Consider the following 16,153-nt stretch of genomic DNA (forward strand, 5'->3'; position numbering starts at 1 on the left):
CCCCTCAGCCAGTGTATAAAAACAGGATGATTTCCACAAACCACATTTATTCAGGGATGATGTGCCAAAGGAATCATTTAGGTTGATTTTCATTTCTGTGATTCTTCCCAGTAACTCATCCACAAAGAATGCTGTTCAAGCTGAGGGTGTGATCAGATGGCATGCTTGACACTACTACGGCGGCTCAGCCAGTGTCCCACTGCAGAGGGTCAAGTCCATGCTCCTCTCATTGGGGCCTATTCCTCCAGAGTTGTCCCATCTTTCTGCCAGGCTGCAAGCCCTCTATCTTCAGCCCTTGACCAACAGGTGAGGCAGGAGGACAACTGGGAGGGTGGGGGGTCTGTAACAACTGGTGCGGTGACTCAGGGCACACAGAGGAGGGACTTTGCCACTCCTAAAGATGAAGGGAACTCTCATTTCTTCTTAAAAGGCTTGCTCTGGTTTTGGCATTCCCCCAGCTGACATTTTGTCAAGTGGGTTATTTGGTGCTGACCTCAGAGAAGGCCAAACTGGGTGCTGCAGCAAAAGGGAAGGAATAAACACAAAGAACATTTGTAAAAGGTATTTAAATCATAATAGTTATCACCTATTGAGCTCTTTGCATCTATGGGCCCAATTCTCAATTTCATGTGTACCATCTCTTTTGATCCTCAGTACCTGAGAGGTAGGTATTATCATTCCCACTTTTAAGGATGAGAAAACTGAGACTCAGAGAGACTAAACTACCTACCCACGTTCATCTAGCTTCTAATTCAGAGTCAGGATTTAAACCTGGGTCTGTCCAACTCCAAAGCTTGTGATCTTGGCCACTGTGCTGTACAAAGAAAGGGGACACAGCATGGTGCCTCTTCATTTAAGTGAACTTAATCAATTCCAGGAAAAAAAAAATCAAAGATTGTATGCTACCCCTGCTCCCTATCAGATAACACCTCTACACCTGAGGTCTAAAACAAGTAGCCTGCAGGCCAGAATTCACCCACAGGCTTATTAATTTGATACATAGTGTTTTAAAATAACTTGACCAGGCCCAGAAGGCCTTTGAGTTCGTGGCCCTGGCCTCTCACTGCACTTGCTTTATTGGATCCATTTCAAGAGGACAGAGGTGCCATTTTCTGCAATTTATATCATAAGCACCTAGCACTGAACATGGGGAGGGTACTGTTTTTCTGCCAACAGTATCACCCAGGTGGGTAAACACTCAGCAGTAGCCACAAGGCAGCTGTGTCAGCAGGTCTCTGTCAGGAAGAGGCCTGGAAGTTACTGTAGCATCACATGGCAATAATGGGAGAGGGATGGGGTGGGGGGATGACTATATTCAACTACAACTTCAGAGTGGATGTACTGTTTCACTTGGTGGAACCAGGCCAGGTCTCTGACCTTACACTTCCCTGGCAGAACCCTTCTCTGCTGCATCACCAGGGAGTCATGTGTCCTCACTGCTGGTTCAACAGGAACAAACACAAGCCATCGCCTGCCCCTACAAACACAGGAGGCTGGCCTTCCTGAACCCAGCAGAACACTGCACTCTTCAAGGCCTGGTGCCTATAGTCTACAAATAGCATGGTATCCCTTGCCAGCTCACTTCTTTTGTCCTTACCCCTGCTCTCTACACTCCAGGTGCCTTTTCTAGGTGCTGTACTTCCACGGGGAATTGAGCAAAGAGAAAGAAGAAATCAGACCCCACATTATTATATGGAATTTTGCATGCAGCATTCCTAGCAGTTGGAGTATGTCTATGCATAAGTCACAGAATTAAAAAATCTAAGTTGGAAGGGACCTTTTGATAGAAAACAATCCCTTGCAACACAGTGCTTAACCAAAGGTCTATAGCATCCTCTTTATTAGGTTGTATTTAACCTAAGAAAGGATGTAAGGATCTAGGGTACCCTCTTTAGTAGGTTCTACCGATGAGGCAGAGGCCTTTGCCTACCCCCCCCCCCCAGTAAAGGTTCCCCTTTCACTACTAAAATCAATCACCTCTAGCCTTAATTCCCCATGATACTTGAGTTGGGCAGGAAGGCAATTTGAGAATTACTCTTGTATCCAGCCAAATTTCAGCTTCTGACTTTTTCACCACTTAGAAAAATCTCTGCCTTCAGCAGTTACCTCCCAAAGCGACCTAACCACATACACTCCCAAGAGGCTGCCACATCCTTCCCAGGTCCTCCCACCTCCAGACACCTGGCTCAGGTGGGCCCAGAATCATCCTCACCATCGTCATATAGGTGGCCTCTGATTTCTCACTTGGTTTTTCTTCCTCCAACACCTCCCGTGTAGTTATTGAGGAATAAACATGGTTCTAGAGGGGAAAAATGGTATAAATGTTCCTAAAAATCAGCAGATCTTCTATGACAGAGAAAAGGCCATTTGCTACTATTCACAAGGCATCAGCCACCAAAACTGGCAGGTTCAGGGAGATACTGAAAGCCACAGAATTATCAACAATAACAGTAATTCAGTCCTCAGTGTTCCACAAAATTAAGGAAATTAACTTGTCAGCAAAGAGCACTTTATCTTAAGAACCAAATTCTTTGCTTCAAAAGCCACACAAGTCTTTGTTTGACGGGTGTTTGGGTAGCCGCAGGAACAGCAGCAGCATCCTTATCTTGACAAATTATATCTACTTTATCTACTAATTAGAGTCATAGCAGGATGGCTGGCATTAATCAGCAGCTAATTTGTTGTCAACTCTTTCAGAGGATTTATATGGCAGGAACAGCCCTCTCCGATCTTCACTTCTGTGGGGCGGGGGTACTATGTGATCCCCATTTCTGTCATTATGTGGAGAAGTAATGTTATCCAGTGAAAAAGTCTTGGGCTGCTGGAGGCTCCTGCACTATGCTGTGAGAACATCCTATTCTTGGGTCACAAATAAACCAAGAGATGGAAAGGTAAATGTTCTAAAAGGGGAAAGAACAAAAAAGGAATTCAAGGAAATGAATCTATTTCTCAGTTCCTAGTAGCAATCATTCACAGCTCCATTATAAACTAACGTGCAAGAGAAAGTGCTTTTTGATCCTCTTTTTAAAGGACCCTGAATATTAATCTTGACCATTAACTCCTTCACTTAACTCCCAAATGTATCACAATTCTCCTTTGAAATTATACAGTGTTTCATAAATTATGAAAAACTTGTATATCATCATGTTATTTGAACCACACAACAGGGCAAATATGTTTGTCCTAATGCTGTTTTATTGATGAGAATGCTAAAGCTTAGGGTGGTAGCAGAGCCAGGCTTGAACTGGAGCTTTGACTAAAAGTCCAGTGCTCTATGCTCAGACCCTCCCAGGAAGGCTTGACCATCTTGGGCTGGCCCCACCTGCCCCCCACATGAAAAGCCCCCAAGGGCTTTTACTTCAGTGGTGACCACTTCCTGAGCCCCTGCTCTGTGCCAGCCACTAGCCTAAGTGCTAAGAAATAACAATGAGTAAGACACGAGTCACAGAGGAATGATAACACCACCATCCTGATACGGAGCAGCATTCACCTCACTTTCCTTGGCCACAGCAGCAAAATGGCAGAGTTCTCTTACCTCTGCATGAGCCTTCCTTGTGTCCTCCAGACTTTTTACCAGGGTTGTAGAAGTTACTGAACTGCAAGGCATGAAACACGTGAAAAATTAAACAGGCACCATTGTATATTCAAGGCTGGATGTCTACAGAGCTTTGTGAAGAGATAATCACTAGAGCAGGAGTTATTCTCTCTAGACTCCTACCCAACTCTACTTGAAGTCTGGGAGTGTATCTTTCATGGAGAGCAGGAGACAGTTTGGGCTGAATTACAGCTTCCACTCCATCATCAATCTAAGAACTTTCTGGCTATAACAATGTAAGGTGAACAGTGCCAGGCCATGGTATTAGACTTTATTTATCTCTGAGGACTAGGGAGATATAGCTATACTAGCAGGGGAGAGCAGAAATTCAGCAAGACATCATTTCAAAGGGTTGAGATGAATTATCCCCACAAACTCCCCAAACTGTGAGCTCTAGCTCTTTCCTGATCCTTAGCCTTTGATATCTTGACCATCTGCCTTCTCAATTTGCTACTGAATACATTTTCCTTTTTATCTATTTTGGCCTAAGATAGAGTGTAAAAAACAATTAGAGTTAAAGCTAGAAAAAAACCCATATTTTTTGTCTCAAGTAGAAATATTTCTATCATATTTTCAGATTATTAAGTTGTATATTCTCACTGTTAAATAATTCAAATAATATAGAAATGTAGACTGCTGGAGGCTCAAATCCAGTAAAATCCTTACCTTCATGAGACCCACCTTCTCCTTTATCCTAAATACCACTATTACTATTTAAGAAATATCCTTCCAAACCTCTCTCAATGCAAGCATAAGTACACCCACACAAAATGTATTTAAAATATATGCTGCTGAAATGAGCATTACATAATTTCCTTCTTTACAGACATGAGATTATACTATATAGTCTATAACACAGAACTGGACATCTTCCCATGTCATTACATACAGGGTTGTGTAGTTTTTCATTGAATAGAATACCAATTCTTTAAAACATTACTGTTCTGACACAGAAGGTGATTTCAACTTTTTATTATAATTAATACTACAGCAAGCATATTCATGCACATAACCATCAGTCTGATTATTTCTTTAGAATAAATAAGTAAACATGGAAGTGCTGCTCTTCATTTTGAAAAAACCTGAGGCCCATAGGGAGAAGTGAGCTAATATGAAACCCAGGTTGTCTAATTCAGCAAGCCCAGGGCAAAGACCCTCAGAGAAACCAACAAAGTTCAAAACCAAGTCAGAGGACCCTTAGAAATGGGAGTGCAAATGTGGCACACATACGCACTTTTTGCAGAATCCATGTTCCACGGGGAAAAACACTCAAAAGTCAGCATTACTTAATCTTAATGAGAGCCCTTTCCCATTGACACTAGCTCAACAGGACAGTCAATTTGTCCTGGAAAAATATTTCATCAACATTGGGTAAACTGAGGAATGTATCTGCCAACAGCCAATGAAACTCTAGTGCCCAGGTCAGAGCATCTGGGCATTTTTGAGATAGTAGATGAAATTGAAGCCTTTAAACGTACATTTCAACAATAAATAACTTAGGACTTCAGGGCATCTGCTCAAAAATAGGCTATCACAACTAGAATGTGGTCTTTTAATTAAAGTCACTTAAAGCCCTCAAGATCTGGTCTTCTTTGTGAAGCATATACAGTAGATAATTTTAAAAATCATCTCTCTCAGGCATTGAATGGTACCATTATAATTCAGGCTTAAGATTTATACTCTTAATCATGCTCTACTTAGACCACCCTTTGTAAAAGCTGGCAATGTTTGTAAAAAATACCAAAGTGAATGAGGATGACGTGGGAATGTGCAGCAAGGTGTTCCAACAGCAAAGACAGCAGGGTTGCTACACAGATGACATCTAACTGATGTCACCCTCTGTAAAACTGGAACAGTTAGGGCCCTATCATTCTCTTTCACTTCAGGTTAGAGGCCGTCCTGCACCTCTAGCCTCCCAGCCCCAGAGGTGAGAGTATCTCTGTACCTCTTATTCCTGTGGGTCCTCTTCACAATCAATATCAGAACAGGAAGCAGCAGGATAGTGACACAAATGATCCCCACAATGGTCACCAGCTGATTACCACCCAGGATCTCAGGTCTGAAAGCTACTGCAGTCACCAATGCTTAGGAAAGGAGAAAAGCAATGAGAGGGCCTCAATAGTCCAACAGCTGACAGCCCCACCAGCTACATACAAGGTAGCAACATCTGGGTCAGGAAGTCAGAGGAGAAGGCCAGACTCCACTCCATGTTGAAACACTAGGACTCCAGCTGTCACTGTTAGATTGAGAGTCAAAGTCTGACCCTCCTGCTTACTCTTAAAGTGTAGATTTAGGTGGGCAGGAGGGAACAACACCTCACCTATAGTAGAGTTTTCTTTTGCATTAATAATTCTATCTTAAAATGTGGTTTACCAAATGACATAGAAATAGCAGGCATCTTAGAGGCTACTGACCTTTCTATGGGAAGTGATTCTTTCAAATGGATCTATGCTACAACACTCAGCCCCATGGACATGATACCAAGTAAGATCTTTGGAGACACTTCCACCCATATGGTACCCTTCACTAACTCCTCAACTCACTCTAAATACAGACATCACAGACCTCCTGGGCACCAGATATTACTAGACATGCAATACACAAACATGAAAATGCTGGTCTTTGCCTCCAAGAAGAGGGAAAACCATGTAAACAGAAAACCACAGACTGCTAGGTGCTATGACAGAAGTCTATATAGTGTGCAGAGGGACACAGAGAAAAGAGTACCCAATTCTATGTGGAGGTGACAATTTGTCAGCCAAGTTCTAAAGTTTGAACTGTCTTAAAGGGAATATCAAGTTTTAAAGGGAACATAGGGTGGTGCTTTTAGAAACAATTCCATGCACTGGGCTCAGAAGTTGCATTGGTGGGTGGACAGGAAACTGGGTTTAAGTCATGAAGGACCTTGATGATCTCAAGCAGGAATTTGGCTTTATTTTTTTTTTTTAGGCAATGAAAAGATTATAGACAGTGGAATAGAATGTTGAGATGTGTGATTTAGAAAGATGGGACTGATTGCTGCATGAAGAATGAACAGTGGCTGAGAATGAAAGCAGAGACTAGTTAGAGGCCTACAGTCTAAAACACAGATAGAGGCAATCAGAACTAAGGTGGTGGGGATGGCCTGGAAAGAAGGCAGATTGAAAGTCAGTAGCAGAAATGACAGGACTTGTTGATCTGTTAGTCTGGGGGTCATGGAAAACGGAAGAAGCAAGTACAATTCCCAGGTACCCAGTTAGCTAGAGAACTACATAGATGGTGAGATGGTGGCGGCATTAACTGAAGTTGAGGAGATGGGATAGGACCAGGTATGCCAGGGGAGGTTTGGATATGTGGTATTTGAAATATCTGTGGGATATCTGGTGGAGCTCACATAGATACATAGAGACAGGTAAATTATACCCAGCATACAATATGCTGAATATATAGACTGTAGTATCCAGTACTACTGAGTAAAGATGGCCAAGGATATGAGATCCAGAGTACCATTGCTATATCCAAGCTAGAGTAGGAGAAGCAGAAGCCAGAACAGTGCACCGAGCGATTACTGGGAATGAGATGAGAGACACTACATACAGTGCCTTTGCAAGCCATTTGGCTATGTCAAGAAAGAATATATAATTGATTGTGATGAAGGTTGCACAACTCTGAATATACTCAAAACCACTGAGTTGTACACTTTAAATGGGCAAATTGTACAGTACGTAGGTTGTATCTCAAGAAAGCTGTTTTAAGAAAAAGAAAGATATAGGATGAGAGCTAAATTAGACATGGACACAAGGTAAGAGGAAGACTTGAGCATATTTATACGCTGAATTGTAAAAGCCAATGGAAAGTGAGTGAGAAGGAACAGAGAATGTAACTGGGCACAGGTATTTGGATAAGCCCAAGCAGAAAGGATGGCAAGGCAGAGATAAGGATGAGGGCATATTATAGACATATTTGTGGGTGGGGAAGGCTTGGAGGTTGAATGAGCTCCCATTTAATGGCTTGAATTTTGTCTGTGAAGATTAAGATTTCTGAGAGAGAAGATATCTGCTCTGCTTCTGTCTCCAGCTGGGACCCTTTACTATATAACAAGAAGGTACTCCCATAGATATAAGTCTCTGGCCAGAGGTATTGAGATGTGTTCCATCCTCACCCCCACCCCCACCCTCAACCAATCACAGCCAAAGCCAACCCCTGAGGGCCCCAGTGTAAGGCAAAGTCCACAGGCCACATCCTGACTGCTAAAACTGACTTATGGTTTATTAACCTCTCTCAGTCAACAAAACTGAGTCTTTATTTGCCTACAAACTGACCTCAATGCATAGCATTTCCCAGAATACAGAACCTTTGATCAGAAAACCCCTCTTTTTGGTGCTGCTCCCTTCCTGTTTTTTCTGTTCTTTGCTGTCTCTCACCAGCTCAGGATCATTCCCCCTCCACTACAGAGCACACAGCCTCTTTCTTGAAGCTAAGTAAAAATGACTTTGAACATCAATTCCAATTCATCTCTGAATTCCCATATCTTTAAATTGGTAGGTTGTACTGACAATGAGTGACGTCTGACAGAGGGCTGGTATTCACTAAATATTAGCTCCTTTTTCACTGACTTTTAGCGAGACCTGAATTAGGGTGAGGCAACCAAGGTGCCCAAGGCAAAAAATTTAAGGAGACATAAGTCTCAGGGTAATGCAAGTACAGCGTCAGCATCTGAGAGTGATGCCCCCTTAAGTTTTGCACACTAAAAACCTCTTGGACCTCACCCTAGTCCTGCCCATGCCTACCAACTATGAGGTCCCTCATCCCTCCCCAACCAAATGTTAGATACTTTGAGGATCTTTCTGAATCACATGTAGCACAATAGTTTTTCTGAATGTCAAGTTCCCCAGGTGAATACTGCAGGTGTAGCTTCCTCTGTCAGATTCCTTCACTCCTTGGAGCTTGATGGAGCCATCACTGTGGGCAGTGTTCCCCACCAGGTTTACACGGTTCCGGAAGCGGCCCCCATACTGGTGGTACCCCCCAGGTAATTTTTTGGTGTAATAACGCAACACAATCTCCTCCTAGAAGAGAAAGGCAAAATGTATGAGACTGCTGCAAGGCGGGGACAGGGAGGCACTGGGAGCAGGGAAGGTTGAAAGCCCCTGAATGTGTAGCCAGCATAGGTGTTATCAGAAAGTATTAGATAACACAACAGTGTGAACACACATGTGTGTGCTGGCATGTAGTTGTGAACAACTGTTCCATCTGCAGGGAGGGATGAGGAAGTAAGAATGAGGGAGCTTAACTTTTTACACTGCTCGAATAAAAAGAAAAAGTGAAAGTATGACATTTCCAGTTGGATTTTCAATAGGAAATCTAAAACATAACTAAAACTGAACTCCATGTTTTTCCCCAAAACCAGTTCTTTCTAGTCCATCCAACTTTGGTAAATGGCAATGCCTTCTTCCAGATGCTCAGGCTAAATATCTTGGAGTCATCCTTAACTCCTCTCTTTCTTGAATAACTCATATCTAAAATCCCTCAGAAAATCCTATCACCTCTACCTTCAAAACATATCCCAATCTAGCCACTTTCACTTCTTCCATGGTTGCCACTAGGGTCCAAGTACCATCTCTCTCCCGGATTCCTGCAAGGAGCTTCTTCACTTGTTTCCCTACCTACTCTCAAGTACAGTCTATTTTCAGAAGATGAGTCATTAGAAATATAAGTTAAATTAACCATATTTACTTAACATATTTCTAATGACAGTAACCAGAGGGGAGGTGGGAGAGGACAATGGGGGGGGAAGGGGAAGGGTTTTCAGGAACATGTATAAAGGACACATGGACAAAACCAAAGGTGGGCAGGATCAAGGGTGGGAGGTGGGGATGGCAAAATGGAGACAACTGTACTTGAACAATAATTAAGCAAAAAATAAATTTAAAAAAATAAAAAGGTTAAAACAAACAGAAAAAGAAATATAAGGTAAATCATATTATTTCTCTGCTCAAAACCCTCCAATGGCACCTCTATTTCTACTAAAAGTACAGACACTTTCCTCTCTGATTTAATTCTACTTGTTCTACTTGTTCTTCCCTCACCTACTTGGGTCACTTTACTCAAGCTATACTGACCTCCTTGCTGCTACTTGAGTACTGGCCTCAGGGCCTTTGCCTTTGTTCATTCCTCTTTATACCTGGAACACTCTTCTCCCCAGACATATGGGGAGAAGAGTGTTCCAGACAGGTGGTTCCCTTACTTCCTTCAGACTTCTGCTCAGATTTCACCTTTTGAGTGAGGCCTCCCTGACCACCTAAAATAGCAACAAGACTCTGCTTTCTTATTCTCCATAGCTGTTACTATTACCTAACAGATTCTGTATTTATTTCTTCATTGTTTTACTGTGTATCTTCCTCCATCTTGATTGTAAGTCCCCATCAGGGTCAGGGGCTCTCACTGCATGGCAGATGCTTAAAAAATACTTACTAATGGCTAAGTGTTGGAATTTTTAAATTAAGGCATATGAACATTATAATTTGTAAAAGCTTTTAAGAAAAGGAAATGGGATGGGAGTGGAGACACAAAGATGAATAAAAAGACCTAGCCCCTAACCTTTTGTCTCTTGTGATTCAATTCACAACTCAAAATGCCAATTCTTATTCTATTTTCTGTTGTGATTCACTTAGTGGATGACATTTCAATCAATGCATGACAAGTCCCCAGAGGTGAATCTGAGACTGTACATAATTCCCCATGATCCACCATGATGCCACCCTTTCTGACCTACTCAGACAGCATATAGGAATTAAGTGGGTTTAAATGACTTTTTTATAGGGATTACCTGGAATATGTCTTAATTTATAAAAGCTAAAACTTTTATAAACTTTCCACCTTAATTTTTTGAACAGAAATTTATTTGGGATGTCCCTAAAAACATAGCTTGACCCATAAGTACATCACTATGCCATAGTTGATATCACTAGTCTAGTGAAATAACTTGCTGTTTACTGCTTCAGAGTTCTCATGAACTACTCACCCTGCCCCTGCCCCAGGATCTATTGCACTAACCCCAGCATCTGAAGCACCCATACAGAGGATGTTCCCTCCATCACATAAATGGGGCAAGGGAGCAAAAAAGAAAACTCACAAAAATAACCCAAATAAGAATAAAAATGTAGTCATTCTTATGTATAGCCCATAGCTTTCCTGGCTAGGCCACAAAAATCATCCCCCTCATTCTCCCATGAACTCTCCAAAGAGAAGGAGGGAAAAGAGGGAGAAAACTAAAATGCAGTGGCCAAGTCATATACAAATGCTTTACATGGACTATCTTATATATGCATCTTCACTACCCTAAAAGTTATGCATTTTCTTCTCTTCCTCCTCCTTCTTCTTCATTATCTTCATTAGAGCTATTTTTCCCAACAGGAAGCTAAAGTTGCTCAGCCATGTAGCCAAGCTAGAAGGCCCAGTTCTGACAAGATCCAAAGCCCAAGCCCTTTCAATGCCACCACATAGCACCTGATGCCTAGATTCTCCTTCCTCCCTACTGTCCTGACACCTCAGCCAGGGGCTTCTACTACACACTGATGGCTCCTCTTCATTACCTTGGTGCGCTCCTCTGGTGAAAACATCCAGTCTACCTTGGTCATGAGATTCTCTTCTGTGCTCTGGAAAACACATTCCATGAGGGCTGAATCACCCACATGGACTGTGAACTCTGGGAATAAAATGATAAATCAGATTAAAACCAACATTTAATCTATAGAAGCCAAGGAACTTTTAAAAGAGAGAATGTTTAGCCAAAAATCCTCAACAGTAAAATCAACATTACCAACAAATACTGCACACATTCTCTCCACAGATGATCCAGATGACCCTATATGGACAAAGTATTCAGAAGCCTCTCACTCAAACCAACAAGATACACCAACGGTAAGACAAATACCCTTTATCTACCTACATACATCAAGTCTGAGGGGTTCTGTTGTCTTCCTACCACAATAAACACGTTATGGTCTTCTTTAATGCTCTTCTCCCTTCCCTTTGCAGAATTTTTCCTATGAGCCTCAATTCCACTTCCAATTTATAGTAAGAAAGTAGAGAAAATCTTGAAGCCTAACACTTTCTGTTCACCTACTTAGATACCCACATCTGCTTCACATAAACAGGAAGTAGAAAGTTATATAACTCTCATTCTTTTATATATATTCCAGTGGATTTTATACATATATAAATTATATATATGTATATCCCACTGGATCTTGTAGCTGAAAAAATGAATCATGGTCACTTTTCTTAGCTTCTCTTATTCTTTATATAAGTTGTCTTAGGACAGTTCTGGCTACAGAACAAGTCACAAGATTCCTTGCTAATTAGGCCAAGACAAGAGACAGTTTTCCTCTGAATTTAGTTTCTTTTTCAATCCTTGCCCCCACTCCCCACCTGATCCCCCTTCTCCTGTTTCTGGCTTCTCAAGTCCTAGGCTCTTCCTTCTATTTATTTTTTAAGTAGCTGACCCCATCATATGTTTACTGTATAAGTCATTGCAGGAGGTCCTTGAAAAAGGAAACAACTACAAAGATGTTTCTGATTTTTTCAATGATGCACTACACAAATCAATGACAAAATCAATTACAAAATGAAAGATGAATGGTATTTATGGAGTCATAAGCCTAGGTCTTAACTGGATAAAGTTCCTTCAAAAGATTATTAAGGAAAATTCATGAAGAAACAAATACAGTGCATAATCTGAACTTTTCATCCAAATTGTTTCCCTGGGAGAACATTAACTTCCTGCCCAGCAGGAAAAATGCATAATGGGAGGAAAGCAAAAGAAAATATTATGAACTTGAAACTCTATAAACAATAAAGTTTAAAAAATAATAAAAAATGTTTAAACAATAACAGCCCACACACACACACACACACACACACACAAAAGAAACTCTGTAGAGGAAATTATTTTGAAAGTAATCAAAATTCACTCCAAAGAATACCAGTAGAAAGAAAATACCCTCTAATTCAGCAACACATTAAAAACTGAACTCTCTTATTTTTTTCAACTGTGTTCAATTACAGTTGTCCCAATTTTCCCCCATTGCTCTCCCCTGCCCCACCCACTGCCTATCCTTCAGCAAGTCCTCACCCTGTTGTCCCTTACCACGGGTCCTTCTTTAATTTTAATATATTTTATTGGTTATGCTATTACAGTTGTCCCATTTTTTTCTCCTCTTTATTCCCCTCTGCCCTGTACCACCCACACCATCATTACCCCAGCTTAGTTCATGTCCATAGGTTGTACATGTAAGTTCTTTGGCTTCCCCATTTCCCATATTATGTTTAACCTCCCCCTGTCTATTTTATACCTACCATTTACATTTATTACCCGTTCCTTTTCCCCTGTTCTCCCCACTCCCCCTCCTTGCTGATAACCCTCCATGTGATCTTTATTTCTGTAAATCTGTTCCTGTCTAGTTGTTTGCTTAGTTCATTTGCTTTTGTTTTTTTAGGTTTGATTGTTATAGTTGTGAGTTTGTTGTCATTTTACTGTTAATAATCTTGATCATCTTCTTTTTCTTAGATAAGTCCTTTTAACATTTCATCTACTAAGGGCTTGGTGATGATGTACTCATTTAACTCGATCTTATCTGGGAATCACTTTATCTTCCCTTCCATTCTAAATGATACCTTTGCCAGATAGAGTAATGTTAGATATAGGTCATTGCCTGTAAGGTTTCTTTTGGGAACTCCTTTGTAGGTAACTGTCTCCTTTTCTCTTGAAGCTTTTAAGATTCTCTCCTTATACTTATTCTTGGGTAATGTGATTATGATGTGCCTTGGTGTGTGCTTCCTTGGGTCTAAATTTTCGGCAACTCTCTGAGCTTCCTGGTCTTCCTGGAAGTCTATTTCCTCTGCCAGATTAGGGAAGTTCCCCTTCACTATGTTTTCAAATGAGTTTTCAATTTCTTGCTCTTCCACTTCTCCTTCTGGCACCCCTGATTCAGATGTTGGAATGTTTAAAGTTGTCCCAGAAGTCCCTAAGCCTCTCCTCATCTTTTTGAATTCTTGTTTCTTCATTCTTTTTCAGATGGATGTTTATTTCTTCTGCTCCAAGTCATTGATTTCAGTGATACAGGGCACTGTTGGTTCCCTGTATATTTCTCTGTATTTCACTTTGCATAACCTTCACTTCTTCCTTTATTTTGTGTTCTTACTCAACCAATTCTGCAAGCATCCTGATTACCAGTGTTTTGAACTCTGCTTCGGATAGATTGGCTGTCTCTTCATCGCTTAGTTCTTTTTCTGGAGTTTTGATCTATTCTTTCATTTGAACTGCATTTCCTTGTCTTGGCACACCTGTTACATTATAAGGGGTGGAGCTTTAGGTAGGACAGGGCTACCTACTTTGCTACATTGTGGCACTGTATGTGGGGAAGGCATCAGAGAGGGAACAGTGACATTTGCTCAGCTCTCGTCCTGTTTTCAGTCACTTCCCCTGCTACCCACAAGTGAATTAGGCTAGGCCCTTCCAGTGCTAATTCCCAGGTAAGTGGGCTTGTGTATGTTCTAGGACCCTGTGAATCTTTCCAACAAACTCTCCTGTGAGGCTGGGAGTTTCTCCTGCCAGCTCAACCTCCATAGGTTTTTATAGTCAGAGGTTTAGAGGCTTTATTTCCCCATACTGGAACCCTGAGTTGCATGCTCTGTCTCACTCCCCAGTTGTTCTTCCTGGTTTACCTACATGCAAATATGGTACCACTCACTCCACCAGCCACTGCCTTGCCCAGTCTGCCAGCCGTCACCTCGGCCACACGGTTTCTCCAGCCACCACCTGGCCATCCTTTCCACCCTGGCTGCCCATCTTCACCCCTCCTACGGGTTTGGATGAATGTTTCTTAACTTTAATTCCTTGGTTGTCAGACTTCCATACAGTTTGATTTTCTAGCTGTTCTGTTTATTTTTTTATTTTAAATTTGTACTTGTCCTTCTTTTGGCTGTGCTATGAGGCAAAGTGTATCTACCTACACCTCAATTTTGGCCAAAAGTCTGCTCCTTTTATTAAAAAAAAAGACTTTATTTATTTTTAGAGACAGGGAAAAGAAAGGAGAGAGTGGGAGAGAAATATCAATGTGTGGTTGCCTCTCACTCACCACCCACTGGGAACCTGGCCTGCAACCCAGGCATGTGTACTGACTGGGAGTCAAACCAGCCACCCTTTGGTTTGCAGGCCAGCACTCAACCCGCTGAGCCACACTAGCCAGGTCCCATGTGTGGGTCCTTGACTAGACCCTTCCCCTTCTTTCCCCCATTATGCCTCTCCCCCTCCCCTCTGGACGCTTTGTTCCTTATTTCCATGTCTCTCGTTCTATTTTGCTCATTATTTGCTTTGTTGATTAGGTTCCACTCATAGGTGAGATCATATGATATTTGTCTTTTGCTGCCTGGCTTATTTCACTTAGCATAATGCTCTCCAGTTCTATCCATGCTGTCACAAAAGGTAGGAGTTCCTTCTTTATTTCTGCTACATAGTATTCCATTGTGTAAATGTACCACAGTTTTTTTGGTCCTCTCATGTACTGATGGGCACTTCGGTTGCTTCCAGCACTTGCCTATTGTAAATTGTGCTGCTATAAACACTGGAGTACACAGGTTCATTTGAATTAGTGTCTCAGGATTCTTATAATCCCAGCTATAGAATCACTGGATCAAAAGGTAGTTCCATTTTTAGTTTTCTGAGGAAATTCCATACGATTTTCCACAGTGGCTGCACCAGTCTGCATTCCCACCAACAGTGAACTAGGGTGCCCTTTTCCCCACAACCTTGCCAGCACTTGTTGTTTGTTTATTTGTTTATGATGGCCATTCTTACTAGTGTGAAGTGGTATCTCATTGTGGTTTCAATGAGCATCTCTCTAATGGCAAGTCATGTTAGGCATCCTTTCATCTATCTCTGGATCCTCTGTCTGTCTTCCTTGGAGAATTGTTCAGGTCCTCTGCCCATTTTTTAATTGGGTTGTTTGTCTTCCTGGAGTGGAGTCATGTGAGTCATGTGGAGTCACATGGAGTCCATGTGAGTCACATGGAGTCATGTGAGTTCTTTACATATTTTGGAGATCAAACCTTTGTTGGAGGTATCATTTGCAAATATATTTTCCCATAGAGTTGGTTCCCTTTTCATTTTGCTGATGTTTTCTTTAGCCATGTAGGAGATTTTTAAGATTTATTTGTTTACTTATCTTTAGAGGAGAAGGGAAGGAGAGAGGGAGAGAAACATCAATGTATGGTTGCCTCTCGTGTGTCCCCTGCTGGGACCTGACCTGCAACCCAGGTATGTGCCCTGACTGGGAATCGAACCCTGGATGCTTGATTCCCAGGCCCATGCTCAATCCACTGAGCCACACCAGCCAGGGCTAGATTTTTAATTTGATGTAGTCCCATGTGTTTATTCTTTCCTTTATATCCCTTGCTCCAGGAGATATACTGGCAAAGATATTGCTGCATGAGAGAGCTGACATTTTGCTGCCTATGTTTTTCCTCTAGGACTTTTATGGAGTCATACATATATTTAAATCTTTTATCCACCTTGAT

The 16,153-nt window shown here is 41.7% G+C and overlaps 1 protein-coding gene across 2 annotated transcripts in view; it reads right to left on the reverse strand.

The window, feature by feature from the left end:
* Positions 1-27: 27 nt before the first annotated feature.
* JAML (junction adhesion molecule like) overlaps positions 28-16,153 on the reverse strand; it is a 31,697-nt gene continuing 15,571 nt past the window's right edge. For both annotated transcript variants that reach the window (XM_037147232.2, XM_037147233.2), the window contains exons 5-10: positions 11,170-11,282; positions 8,409-8,643; positions 5,541-5,679; positions 3,536-3,596; positions 2,213-2,299; positions 28-516 (exon numbers count right to left, since the gene is read on the reverse strand). In XM_037147232.2, the coding sequence (XP_037003127.2) occupies positions 424-516; positions 2,213-2,299; positions 3,536-3,596; positions 5,541-5,679; positions 8,409-8,643; positions 11,170-11,282 (728 nt within the window). In that variant the 3' untranslated portion in view covers positions 28-423. The remainder of the gene's footprint in view (positions 517-2,212; positions 2,300-3,535; positions 3,597-5,540; positions 5,680-8,408; positions 8,644-11,169; positions 11,283-16,153) is intronic.

This window comes from Artibeus jamaicensis, unplaced genomic scaffold (assembly GCF_021234435.1).
Source record: "Artibeus jamaicensis isolate MK-2021 breed Jamaican fruit bat unplaced genomic scaffold, CSHL_Jam_final contig_196, whole genome shotgun sequence".
NCBI lineage: Eukaryota > Metazoa > Chordata > Mammalia > Chiroptera > Phyllostomidae > Artibeus > Artibeus jamaicensis.